The following is a 14,288-nucleotide window of genomic DNA, read 5'->3' as shown; positions in this document are numbered from 1 at the left end:
CCCATGATGCCCCATGTCCCGGATGCCCACCCACCCTTCCATCATTTCTCTTGCCTCCTCGGCCATGAGTTTGTGAGAACTGCCCTAGACCGCTAGCCCCTGAGGATACGGACCGCCTGTGTCTTATACGACTTTGGCTTTTCAGCATCCTAGCCAGACCCCAGCACACAGGGCTTTCCTTATGCGTTTATTGGATGATATAGTATCTTGTGGATGCCTGCATCACATTTCTTCCAATACTGAAACCGTGCAGTTGTAATACTGCTCTAGTCTAGATCTTTGACACAGATTGGCATCAAAGGTGCCCCTGATCTGTGCCAAAGTCCCTCTACCTAGTCACTCAAATGTCACTGGGCTGCCCCTAAAGTCTTCACTTTGCCATTTGACCTTTTTTTCCTCCTAGCAATCTCCTTCCCAACTGAGCACAGCCATGCACATGTTGTGAAGTGTCTAGAAAGACCACATGAGATCACGAATGTCTAGCATGGCCCCCAGCATTTACTTTTATCACATTATTAGCAGTGTTTTGTGTCCCAGTTGGCAAGAGTTTTGCCACTCTTAGTTTAATCTTCCATCCAAGCCTCAAGGAAGAGATTACAGTAGTCTCTCTGTATTCTGAGAATTTTCCAAGTCAAATACACAGAGAGACTGATAGAGGTAAAGATTTTACAGAAAGGTTCATGTTTCTTATCAGATCCACCATTAGCCTAAAGGGGACAATTAGGGCGGGTCAGAGTATATATAACTAGGAGCTCCTGATCACCACTGCAAGCTCAGAACTCGATATTCCCTGAGTACTTGAAACCAGGAAAGAAGCATGAAGTGGCTTGTGCTTCTCGGGCTGGTGGCCCTCTCAGAGTGCATAGTCAAGTAAGTACAGGGACTGTTAGTGGCATCATCTCTCTTTTTGGGATTTCTCTTGTCATCCTCTTATTCTTCCACCCACCAGGGTAAGAAGAGAAAGTAGTCATTCTCTGGCAGTCTTAAAGATCAACTCTCACTTACTGATGAGACCCTTGTCATGGGCACTGTGGGGCCCAGGCGTCTTGGGGCACACCTGCAGGGTTGCACAACTCTGCGGGTGCCAATCACCTCATGACCTTTGTAAAAATGGCACTTTTTGGAATTGTTCAGTGCACAACCTGTGCAACTGTATGTGTGATCCTGTGAAACAGCATTTCTCTTGCATTTGCTTCTAGGTCTTCTCTCTGCTCTCTCTCCACCTCTGTGTGAATGTGTCAGTGTCTTCATCTGTGTATCTCTCCTTTTTTATCTCACCATCTCTTGATATCTCTGTGCATATGGAAGTCTCTGTTTTGTTTTTTTCTATTTTGATTCTTCCTTACTTCTCTAGACTCTTAATTTCTCTAATTTATTCTCCATCCCCTGACATTTACTCTCATCCATCTTTTCTGCTAGCGCCCTGGATGAAGATGAGGAGGGCTACTTCTATGCTGTTTTATCTCTAACAAAGTTGTATGACCACAAACAAGTCACAAACTTCCTGCATTTCCTTTCTTCCCCTGTAGAAACAGGATAATGATCCCCTTCTACGTCACTCCCTGAGATTCTTTGAAAAAGATACAGTGGGATGGCAACAGCAATGGTAATGGCTGTCACTGTTGAGACTTCCTGTATATTAGAAACATTATATCCATCATCTCACTTAATACACAAAACATTGCATATGGGGGTGGGGTGGGGATTATTACGTTTCACCTTTTTACCAATGAGAAATTGAGACTCCAAATGGTCATACGGCTTACCCAAGATTACACGACAGAGCCTATAGTCAGACCTAGGTCTTTGCCATGGTCTCTGCACAGCATTCTAATAATAAAGATGGCACATAAAACGGCTTAAAAACTACAAAGTGCCATTACAATATCAAGTATGACAGTCATAACAGGGACAACTGACTGCTGCCCCTTCCTTGCTTCCTTTTCCCCATGCGCGGTGAAAGAATCCCTCTAACGAAGATGAAGACCATGCAAGAAGCTATCAGGGAAAAACAATTGCTGGAAGATTTATTGGATGAACAACCTCGCAGACTGTCCCAGGATTCTGATCCTGACCAGAAATTCTCTTCTCACCAACTGAAGAATTTCCAGAATGTGAGTGTATTGGGAGGATTGTGCTCCACAGCGCCCCCTGGTGGTCTGACCTAGCACTGGGGTTCATCTGTGTCAGGTGGGGGATTGGGGTGGGGCTTCTGCAAGAGGCGGAAACATGCGGGGAAAGGGACCCCGTTCCCAGAGGAGAAGTCACTCTCACCTTCAACTCTTGGTCTGTGGTGACTGGGTCCCGCATGACCAGCGGGGAGGTAAACATTTCGTTTCTGTGTTAAAGATGTGGCAGTAATTTGAGAGAAATGGTTCTTTCTGAGCAAAGTGAGCCACTCAGTTACAGATGAAGGGTGAGCCATGACTGATCAAAAGGTAAAGCCAACTGCATCAAATGTGAAACCCAGGCAGAGAAAGTTCACCCTCCACAGATCCGGGAATGACACCAGGGGCTGGTGCACTGGGACGACCCAGAGGGATGATACGGGGAGGAAGGAGGGAGGAGGGTTCAGGATGGGGAACATGTGCATACCTGTGGCAGATTCATGATGATATATGGCAAAACAAATACAATATTGTAAAGTCAAAAAATAAAATAAAATTTTTTTTAAAAAGTCACTGAACCCCTAAGGCATGTGAGATCATAAAAAATTAACACTATAGTGATTTTCAAAAAAAAAAAAAAAAAAGAGCTTTATCTTCTTCAACAATGCACAGGGCTAGGCTGAGAGAGAGGCAAAGATTAAATACATGTCAAACGAAAGGGCCACCTGCGTGCTGTTGACAGGACTTGGTCTGAGTTTAGAGGGAGTGGCCTGGGGTGGCCTAGGAAGGCCACCTGGAGTAGGAGGCACTGAGACTGGGCCTTATAGATGAGACGGCAGAGCTTTTCAAATGAAGGGACTGGTCTGAGCAGAGGCTGTGGGAGGCGGGGGGCAGATGGAAAGTGATTTCTGGAGACCTGGGATGCCCAGAGGGAGGCAGTACTCCAGGAATCAGGGGGTATCCAGGCAGCCAGGTCTGCCCTAAACTCCTCTCCCCGGCCCCTATAGATTGTCTACTTTGGTACGATCACCATTGGAACACCTCCTCAAGAGTTCCAGGTCAACTTTGACACCGGCTCATCTGACTTGTGGGTGCCCTCTGTCGACTGCCACAGTCCCTCCTGCTGTGAGTGCCCAGCCCCCCACCCATCCTGTCCTCCCCCTCCCCACTTCTCCATCTTGGCCCCTGACAGATACCCATCTCTTGTGTCGGCAGCTAAACATAAGAGATTCGACCCTCAGAAGTCCACCACCTTCCAGCCTTTGAACCAGAAAATCAACCTCTTCTATGGCTCTGGGAGCATGAAAGGGGTTCTTGGCTCTGACACCATTCAGGTAACGTGGAAACCAGGGGCTGAGTCAGAGCTGGCCCTGGGAGCGATCACTGCTTACAAAACAGATGCAGGACCAGCTGGGAAGGTACCCACTGGAGTTTTCCCTTGTGGCCCCGTCAAACATGACCACTTCCCAAAGTCCCCTAGTGGCTGGTCACCTGCTGGGTAGGGCCTTGCCTGGGGAGACGGCGTCCCTGCAGACACACAAGCTCCCGCCGTGGCTAACCCAGACAGTGGCTTGGGGGGTGGATTTGCAGCTCCTTTGCCTGTGAGCAGTCCAAGGTTCATTTCGCTGGGAGTAGGGAGGCGGGCTTTTATATTCTCAGAAACTCTACCAGGCACGTTCACAGTAATAACTTGTTTAATCTGGTAGCGACCCACACTGCAGGTACTATGATCAGCTCATGATACAGGTGAGGGACCTGAGGTGCAGAGAGCAAGGGCATGGCCAAGGTCACACATGTGGTAAGCGGTGGAGCTGGGCTGGCCAGTCAGGACTCAAGCAGGCATGGGAATTTGGGAAGAGGTTAAAACTGATCTGGGGTCCCTGGGGGCAGCCCAGGATTTCAGGTATCCAGGCAGGTAAAGCAGGAGTCATAGGTGTGGGAGGGACCTGATAAATAGATTCTCACTCTAGGGGGCCTTTGAGAGTCTAATAAAAACTATGTCTTGCCTCCCCCTAAGTGCCTGAGTATGCTCTCCCTGTTGTTTCTCTGTCTCTGTCTCTTTCTCACACACACACAGGCACTCACACACAAGTGTTCACACCCTGAAAAGCCTGTTTGCCAGGCAGAGTTTTCCTAAGAAGCCTGCCAGCGACATTGTATAATGGGCTTCTGTCTTTCTGGGCTCATGCATAATCCGCAGTACATTACAATGAATTCAGTCCATTTCTGTCATTAGATCATAGTGATGCCAAAGGGAAGGCTACCCGGTTCTCTACTCGCTTTGTCCACAAGGGGGCACCATTCAGTCCTGTCCTGTTGCCCGACCTGTACAGAAGGCATGAAGCCAATTTGACTCAGATGGCGTTTGCACGTGTGAGAAGTAGATGTTCTTAAAATACACAGCCCCACCCCAATGGAAACCAAGTTCCTGTCCCAGCTTGGTCTGACCATCTGATATTAACCCAGGGCATAGCCAGGTCTCACTTCTTCTCTGCAATGCTAATGATATTTCCTCCCCAGCCCAGTACCAGCTCCATTTCCCAAAACATTATATGGGAACACTCTCCTCTCCCACAGATCGGGAACCTTGTCATCGTGAACCAGATTTTTGGCTTGAGCCAGAATCAGTCCAGTGGGGTCCTGGAACAAGTACCTTATGATGGCATCCTGGGCTTGGCCTACCCCAGCCTCGCCATCCAGGGGACCACCCCAGTCTTCGACAACCTGAAGAACCGAGAAGTCATTTCTGAGCCAGTCTTTGCCTTCTACTTGAGCTCGTAAGTCTGAAGTAGACCAGATCTCTCTTCGAATTAGCTATACAATGCTTGCCAGCTGCATGAAAAATTATAGACTACCTGATCCAGAATTTTCACGATAGATATTCTAACACAGGAGAACTACAGCCTCAGGGTCACATCTGGCCCCATCAATGGTTTTTGTAAATACAATTTCATTGGAACATAACCGTGCTCTTGGGCTCAAGAGCAGTGGCTTGGTCTAAGGCAGTGGAGATAAGAGGGAGAGCAATGGAAGGTGTCAGGAAATGGATTGGAGGAAAAGGCAACAGGATGTGCTGACGAATTTGATATGGAAGGAAGGAGAGAGATGGCAGGAATGTTCCTTCCTCACTAACAATTTACTGGGAACACAGGACCAGCTACACAGTTTGCAGGAGCCAGTGCAAAATGAAAACATAGGACCCTGTGTTCAAAATATACTAGGAATTTTAAGACAGGGAGAGAAGAGGTGAGGGACCTGCTGAATCTGGAGTCCCATGGATGGCACAGGGAACAAGCCAGTGAAACCAACCCTGGGTGACCCTGAACCTATGCCATAACACCCTCAGGCCTCGACTTTTATGAAAACTGAAAGGCTAGACAAGAAGGAAGCCAGACCCCTCCAGCACGAAGTCCTCTGAGGGTATATCTGAGCACTCAGGTAGCTGGAGGGGACCGGGTCCTCTTCAGAAGGATGGGTGGTTGGATGCAGTCCAAGTTGCCCAGCTTCAAACCTCTTCTCTGACACTCATTAGAGGGTGACTGACCTTGGTCAGGTGCTCAATCCCTCCGAGCCTCAGTTTTTGCATCTGTAAAATGGGGACCATAATAGTGCCTCTGATGGATGGAGAAGCACAGCCCTCAGACAGTGTCTGGCATTTCTCTCCTCCAATGAGCCCCCCTCATCCTTCTCTCTTCAGCCGGCCAGAAAACATCAGCATGGTGATGTTTGGCGGGGTGGACCACACCTACCACAAGGGAAAACTCCAGTGGGTCCCAGTGACCCAAGCCCGCTTCTGGCAGGTAGCCATGAGCAGGTAAGTCTCCCCCTCCGAGGGTCACCCCAAGTGATGCTCCCACACATCCACAGGAACACAGGCAGACAAATACAAAGGCACGCACAGACACTCAGTCCCTCACAGACATATACTCCACTCACAAAGACACACATAAAAACACATACAGAGACACATATAAACACACACAGACACACAAGCACAGATACAAACATCACCTATAGTTTCACAGGCGCCCCAGGGCTCCTGACCAGCCCTCTGACCAGGGTCCTGAAAGGATCCAGAGAGGCCAGAGGTGCATCTGGGGGAGGGCTGCACCCCTGTGCTGTGAGGTGGGGAGCCTGGTTAGAGGACCCTATAGTGTGGTGAAAAGAGGATCGGGGGAATTTCACCAACCTAAACAGGATTGTGTTAAGATGACCTACTGGCCAGGGCCACCCAGGACCAAGGGGGTTCTCAGTATACAGAATTGTCAGCGGAAATAGAGAAAAAGTCCAGGACAAACCGGAAAATCTGGTCTCCTCAGGGAGAAGTTACCCAGCAGTGGAGAGAGGGTGGCTGAAATCTTGAGACCTGAGAGCAACTCATAAAAAGAGACACCCCACCTAATCAGTGCTACTTACTGCCCAAACTGGGGACACAGTCGGGCAGGGGCTGTGACCAAATCAGGAAGCCGGGATTCAGGAGTGGCCCGAGAACAAGGGGCAATAATTAATGGGATTCTCTATGATATCCTCAGACAAAAGCTTTCCCGTCCTTCGGAGGTCCCCTGGATTGGCTCATGCTCCTCTGGCCTGGGCCTCAGTGTCTGAGCCAGGTGACGGGGCGGTGATGGGACACACCCGCTCCCAGGGCAGCCTGTGTCTTCCCCACCCCACTTTAAGCATCTGCTGCCCCGGGGAACCTCCCACCTCACTGTGTGGGTGGACCTACTATTGGTCACATGACAGATACAGGTCTCTGGGTGTTCCTCTTTCATTGTTTCATTCATTCATCCAACAGACACACATGCATCTGCTATGCGCTGGGCACTGAGGGAGGCACTAAGGATACAACTTGCCCATACACCTACTAAGGCAGATGCACGTGAAACGACTCACACACATAGTGAATTACTACTTGGGTACGGAGAAGGCGATGGCACCCCACTCCAGTACTCTTGCCTGGAAAATCCCGTGGATGGAGGAACCTGGTGGGCTGCAGTCCATGGGGTCACGAAGAGTCGGACACGACTGAGCGACTTCACTTTCACTTTTCACTTTCATGCATTGGAGAAGGAAATGGCAACCCACTCCAGTGTTCTTGCCTGGAGAATCCCAGGGATGGGGGAGCCTGGTGGGCTGCCATCTATGGGGTCGCACAGAGTTGGACACGCCTGAAGCAACTTAGCAGCAGCACATGCTAGACACGAAGAAGTGTCTACAGAGAGTAACCAAGACAGGAGCCCAATCTAGTCTGGGGGGAAGGCTTCCCTGACAAAGTGACAATTAAACTAGAACCTGGAAGATGAACAGAAATTCGCTAGACAGAGGGGATGGCCTAACAAGGGTGACCAGCACGTGAAAAGAACCTGGTACATTCAAGAACTGAAAGGAAGTCAAAAGGGTGATGTGACCAGAACAAAGGACAACAGAGTCCGTGCAAGAGCTGAAGGGCTGTTCAGGGACAGTCAGGGAGGGGGCAGTCGTGGGCGAGACTTCGGAGTGACCTGCTGCCTGCTTTGTCCCACTTTCTCTCAGCATGACCATAAACGGGAATGTGGTTGGTTGTTCCCAAGGATGTCAGGCCGTTGTGGATACTGGGACCTCATTGCTGGTTGGGCCAACTCACCTGGTCACCGACATCCTGAAGCTCATCAACCCCAATCCTATCCTGAATGACGAGGTGAAGGGTCACGCCACAGCCTCCCTCCTGGGCTCCCTCCACACCTAGGATCACCTGGGCCCACCTGTCTTCCTCTCTGTCTTACAGCAAATGCTTCCATGTGATGTCGTCAATAGCCTGCCTACGCTCCTCCTCACCATCAACGGCATCATCTACCCTGTGCCCCCTGACTACTACATCCAGAGGGTGAGGGGGCAACGCTGGGGGCTGGCTCTCAAACTGGGACAGAACCCTTGGGATGCTGCTAGGAGGAGGGCGCCCTCTGCAGGCCAGGTCACACCATTGCAGATGCTACTGAGCCCCTGTGGCTGGGCCAGTGCCTCCCACAAAACCAACCACGTGAAAGTAAAGGGCAGTCTGGGACATTCACCCTCCTGAAATAAACGTGGAGACACCACCCATTGCTGGCATCATGCCTGGCACAAGGAGAGGGGAACACTAAGGGCCTCTGCCTCACAAAGCCTCAGTTCAACCAGTGCCCTCAGATGCATGAACACGGAAAGTCAATTCTAGTAATCCCTGAAATAAGCCAAGTGACAAGTGAGGGTTTGGCTGGAAACAGTCCCCATCTCCTGTCCCAGGATAGTGATTAACAGTCTCTCTTCCCTTCTCAAAAGTGTGCGGGTTGGGATGATAAATTACCCCTTGCACTCACAGTGCCCTCTCTGTGAGTTGGGGTACCAGACCCCTCTGTGGGGAAGATTGGATGCTAAGGTGAATAAAGGGAGCACAGTGACTGCACAGCCCCAGCACAGGGTTAAGACTTAATGTCAGCTTCCTATGGGAGTTCAGGGCAAGCTGATGGGCTGAAAGAAGCCTTTGAGAAAGAGAGGGAATTGCAGTCATTCTAAACCCCCAGCCTCATAGAGGCATGAGGAGGTCTGCTTGGTCAAGTAGAATCTACACTGGATTATATGCAAATGGAACCCTCGGGGGCTGTGCAAAGGGGAGCTGGGGACAGATTAGGGGTGATGAGAGCTGCAGACCGGAGGAGCACCAGGGTAAGTCACCCAAGCCAGCCTGGAGTATCCAGGGAGGGTGAGTGTGGGTCAGGAAAGCTTCCTAGAGGGTCTGTGTGTGTGCTATGTCGCTTCAGTTGTGTCCAACTCTGCCACCCTATAGACCATAGCCCGGCAGGCTCCTCTGTCCATGGGGATTCTCCAGGCAAGAATACTGGAATGGGTTGCCGTGGTCTCCCCCAGTAGATCTTCGCGACCCAGAGATCGAACCAGTGTCTCTTAAGTCTCCGGCATTGCAAGCTGATTCTTTACCGCTGAGCCACCAGGCAAGCCCTAGAAGGTTTTAGCACAGTATAAATAACCAGTTGTGGGCACTGCTATATTTAAAATGGATATCCAAAAACAACTTACTGTGTAGCACAGGGAACTCTGCTTGGTATTATGTGGCAGCCTGGATGGGAGGGGAGTTTGAAGGAGAATGGATATATTATGTATATGGCTGAGTCCCTTTGCAGTCCATCTGAAACTATCACAATAATGTGATAGTTCAGTTCAGTTCAGTCGCTCAGTCGTGTCCGACTCTTTGCGACCCCATGAATCGCGGCATGCCAGGCCCCCCTGTCCATCACCAACTCCCAGAGTTCACTCAGACTCACGTCCATTGAGTCGGTGATGCCATCCAGCCATCTCATCCTCTGTCGTCCCCTTCTCCTCCTGCCCCCAATCCCTCCCAGCATCAGAGTCTTTTCCAATGAGTCAACTCTTTGCATGAGGTGGCCAAAGTATTGGAGTTTCAGCTTTAGCATCAGTCCTTCTAATGAACACCCAGGACTGATCTCCTTTAGGATAGACTGGTTGGACCTCCTTGCAGTCCAAGGGACTCTCAAGAGTCTTCTCCAACACCACAGTACTCCAATTCAAAATTTTAAAATTTTTAGAAAAAGAATGGGTTGTGGGGAATGGGGAGAAGAACAGCCATTCTCTGCAGAGAAAACAGTGACTGGGGTCATAATGAAGGAAACTTAGAGTGTGAGGGGAACTACAGGCCATTCTTGTACCTTTTAAATAAAATTTATTGAAGTATTGAGCTTCCCTGGTGGCTCAGATAGTAAGGAGCCTGTTTGCAGTGCAGGAGACCCAGGTTTGATCCCTGGGTTGGGATGATCCCCTGGAGAAGGGAATGGCTACCCACTCCAGTATTCTTGCCTGGAGAATCACAAGGACAGAGGAGCCTGGAGGGCTACAGTCTGTGGGGTCGCAGAGTCATACACAGCTGAGCAACTAACACACATGCATTGAAATACAGCTGATTTACAATGTTGTGTTAATTTCCGTTATACATCAAAGTCACTCAGCTTCATATATATACAAGTATATCCATACTCTTCTTCATATTCTTTTCTGTTACAGTTCATCACGGGTTACTGAACAGTTTCCTGTGCCATACAGTAGGACTTTGTTGTTTAACTGTGGGCTTCCCTCGTAATTCAATCAATAAAGCGTCTGCCTGCAATGCAGGAGACCTGGGTTTGATTCCTGGGTCAGGAAGATCCCCCGGAGAAGGAAATGGCAACCCACTCCAATATTCTTGCCTGGAGAATCCCATGGACAGAGGAGCCTGGCAGGCTACAGTCTATGGGGTCACAAGAGTTGACACAATTGAGCAACTAAGCACACATATATTAGTTAGCATCCGATAATCCAAAACTCCCAATCCTCCCCTCCCCACCCCCCTGTCCGGACAACCACATGTTTCGGCCCTTCTTGTTCCTGTACCCCCACTTCTGCAGTTGCTCAGAGAAACACTTGATTCTTCCCAAAGAAAAATGGAAAAGCTGTCTGCTCTGGATATTGAGGGGGGTGACAGGTAAGGGCTCAGGCTGACTGGTGTGTATTTCTGTCTCCCCCAGCTTTCTGAGAGGATCTGCTTTATCAGCTTTCAAGGGGGCTCAGAGATCTTGGAAAATTTGGGAACCTCAGAGACCTGGATCCTGGGTGATGTCTTCCTGAGGCTGTATTTTTCAGTTTATGACCGAGGAAATAACAGGATTGGCCTGGCTCCTGCAGCGTAAATTCAGGCTGCTACAGGAATCAATCAGGACCAGACAAACACACACTCACTCACATGCAGGGCCATCCCACCCAGGGATGCTGGTGAACTATGCCTGGTGCTCTGCAAAGCCCTATTCTCAGTAAAGAATAAAAGATTCATCTCAATGGTGCTGATACGAATGGGTGCCTCTCTTTGGGTCTGGGATATGCATCATAACTCGGCAGGATCTAAAATCAAGCCTCAACCACAAGTGAGAGGAGCCCAACTCCAACTGGCTTCAAGAAAAGGGGAGACTTATTGGAAGGACATTGAGGGTCTGGGATGCAGGAACCAGAGATCTAAAGATCTCAGACACTGGACCCAAGAAATCAGAAGTCATCAGCTCACTCTTTCTCCCCCTGGCTGTTTCTCTTCTCTCATCATTGATTCTCTTACCTGACAGCTTTCTTCCTTCAGGCCTCTACACCTAGTGAGGGAATCTGAAGCTGCCTGCCCCAGGGTTTTATCTCTCTAAGACAACTAACCAGTAAGGAAAGAAGCTCAGAAGACACCAGGGTTCCAGAGAGGGCTCTGAATAGGCCACATCAGAGCATGTGTCCAGCACCGGACCAACCATCCTGGCAGGGGCATGGGGTCCTATGCTTGGCTCAGTTGATCATGTGGCCCTGCCCCCACAGCAAACATGATTGACAGATTTCTACAGAAGCAAGTGGTTGAAACTGGGGAAAGGCAGCCCAAAGAAGTGACAGGGGGATGTTCTAGACCATCTCACAGATGCAGAAAACAGCAGAGGTGTAGGTGGGAAACCACAGGAGTAAAGAGCTTCCTCTTCAGGGAGATGGGAAATGGCTGGCATGGGACAAGGGGACGGGCACTGCCTTCTGGCTTGTCCCCCCAACCCTGAAACACACCTGTAAACCCTGCAGTTACCATCTATGTGCAGACCGGCCATATGTCCAAGGGCACTTGTGCCTGGCTCCTTTGAGGTGATGCTGGATTATGACTGGCTTGAGGGGAGTCAAAGCAGACTGACTGCAAAGCTGATAAATGGGGAAGAGGTGAGTGTAAAACTGGTGGTTCTTTTCTTTAACAGTAAACCTCATGAAGTGAGCTAAATGAAGACTCGAGTGAACAGTCACTCCAACTCATTTTCCAGGTGGTCTTCATGGAACCATAAGCAACAATTCTGTCAATGAGAAACCACCAACAAAAGTTAGAATAATAACTCAGGTTAATTACAGACGCTAAATCTTACTGACCCCCAAGGAGTCCCTGCAAGGCATAACCCCCATTGTACAGATGAAAAGAAGTCTTCTCCAATCTTCTGGCCCCAGCACTGGTGACAGGCACATAGCAGGCCCTCAGGTAATGCATGTTGAGTAAATGAATGGGTGAATTAGTAGATACTTCTCAGGGACACATTGCTTCATCCATGTCAGAACACATGCGTAGTCTCAGCACGGCTACTGCATAGTATCAACTGGAGAAGGTCAGGCTTTGCTCCCCTAGATCAGCCTAAGACCAGGGTTGGAGCTGGAGTCTGTTAATGAGCCTCCTGGTCTTGAGGTTCTGTATTTGCGTCCTGCGCCACCAACTTGAGGATGAATTCTGATCTTCAAAGCAACTATCTTCCCCCAACCTCCACTTTTATCCTTTACAAATTGTAGACCATAGATTATTAGACTTTGGTGAGAGAAAAGGTCAAAAAAAAAACACAAACAACAAGAAAAAGATAGGTCATGAACACTTCTACTAAGAGTGTAAATTTGTTCAATCTTTTTAGAGATGATTTGTCCTAAATATACCTGTGGCCTTTTGTCCAAGAAATTTTGCTTCTAACATTTATGTAAAGCTATTGGGCTTCCCTTGTGGCTCAGCTGATAAAGAATACGCCTTCTATGTGGGAGACATGAATTCGATCCCTGGGCTGAGAAGATCTCCTGGAGAAGAGAAAAACCACTCCAGTACTCTGGCCTGGAGAATTCCATGGACTGTATAGTCCATGGGATTGCAAGAGTCGGACACGACTGAATGACTTTCACTTCTATGATCAGAAGCACCCACAAACATAAAGAAGCAAGAAAGAATTCCTCAGAGTCTCTTACAAAAGGGAAACACTGGGACATTCCAAGGTCCATTCAACATAGAGTGTCCACAGCATAGACAGGCCATCATGCAACCAACTGCCTGAAAATAGTATTCAATATTAAGAGAAATTCTTCCAGTAGGACACTGAGAGAAAAGAACAGAATACAAAACAGCATGATCCCAGGCTTGCAGAGCACGTGGAAGACAGTGAAGCATTCTCGCCAGGCATGTATATCCTGGGGCTTTTCTGCCTGGGCTCAAATCCCACCTCTGAGACCTACTAGTTGTGACCTTAATAAATTCATCCCTGGAAATCAGTTTCCTATTCTGTATATTTGGGGGTAGGGATTGTTCCTTCTTCACTAATCATCAGGAAAACCCAAGTCAAATGACCACGAGGTGCTATCTCACATCTACGAGGATGGTCATTATCAAAACTCGAAAGGTAACAAATACAATGAGGATGTGGAACCCTGTACACCAACAGTGGGCGTGTGAAATGGTGCAACTGCTGCAAAACAGAATTGAGGTTTTTCCAAAAAGAAATTTTTTTAAATCAGTATTTGATCCGGCAATGCCACGCTTGGGTATTTATTCCAAAAAAAAATTATAATCATGATCTCAAAGGGACATTTGTCCTGCCGTGTACACTGCAGTGCTTCCCATAATAGCCGAGATGCAGAAACAACTTGGGTCCATCAACAGTTGGATGAATAAAGAAAACGTGGTAGAGACAAACAATGGATATTATTCAGCCTTTTTAAAAGGAGGAAATCCTGCCATTTTCAACAAGTTAAATGAACCTGGAGGATGTTATGGGAAGTGAGAGAAGCCAGTCACAGAAGGATGAACACAGTATGATTCCACCCATATAAGTTTTCTAAAATAGTCAAATTCATAGCAGCAGAGAGTCAAATGGTGGTTGTCAGGGGTTAAGGAGAGGAGAAAATGAGGAGCTGCTATTCAAATGGTATGAAGTTTCAACAACACAAGATAAGTAAGTTCTAGAGCTCTGATATACAGCCTAATGCCTATCATTAACAATACTGTACTGTGAACTTAACTTTCTGTTAAGGCAAAGGATCTCATGTTAAATGTTTGTTATTGTTGTTAAGTCATTAAGTCATGTCCAACTCTGTGACCCCATGGACTGCAGCACGCCAGAGCTATCCTTCACTATCTCCCGGAGTTTACTCAAACTCATGTCCATTGATTCAGTGATGCCATCCAATCATTTCATTCTCTGTCGCTCCCTTCTTCTCCTATTGCTACAATAAATAAAGAAACAAATACCTTTTAAAAAATGAAAAGTCTTATGTATACATACAGCTGATTCACGTTGTTGTACAGCAGAAACTAACATAACATTATGTTATGTTAGTAACATAACATAATTGTTAGTA

General features: G+C 48.2%; 1 protein-coding gene across 2 annotated transcripts; it reads left to right on the top strand.

Moving 5' to 3' along the window:
- The first annotated feature begins 769 nt into the window (after positions 1-769).
- On the top strand, positions 770-10,944 carry LOC129653622 (pregnancy-associated glycoprotein 2-like). 2 transcript variants are annotated; one of them, XM_055583365.1, is made up of 9 exons: positions 770-870; positions 1,964-2,114; positions 3,116-3,233; positions 3,324-3,442; positions 4,686-4,885; positions 5,806-5,922; positions 7,641-7,785; positions 7,873-7,971; positions 10,655-10,944. In XM_055583365.1, exons 1-9 carry the CDS (start codon positions 818-820, stop codon positions 10,814-10,816), a joined length of 1,164 nt encoding a protein of 387 aa, XP_055439340.1. In that variant the 5' UTR covers positions 770-817; the 3' UTR covers positions 10,817-10,944. The 2 variants fall into 2 exon arrangements, with proteins under 2 accessions (XP_055439340.1, XP_055439341.1); XM_055583366.1 differs by lacking the exon at positions 7,641-7,785 and having other exon boundaries at positions 10,655-10,893.
- Positions 10,945-14,288: the final 3,344 nt, after the last annotated feature.

This window comes from Bubalus kerabau, chromosome 5 (genome assembly GCF_029407905.1).
Source record: "Bubalus kerabau isolate K-KA32 ecotype Philippines breed swamp buffalo chromosome 5, PCC_UOA_SB_1v2, whole genome shotgun sequence".
NCBI lineage: Eukaryota > Metazoa > Chordata > Mammalia > Artiodactyla > Bovidae > Bubalus > Bubalus kerabau.
The sequence above is the reverse complement of the archived record's forward strand: the minus strand, read 5'-3'. Positions and strand labels throughout refer to the sequence as shown.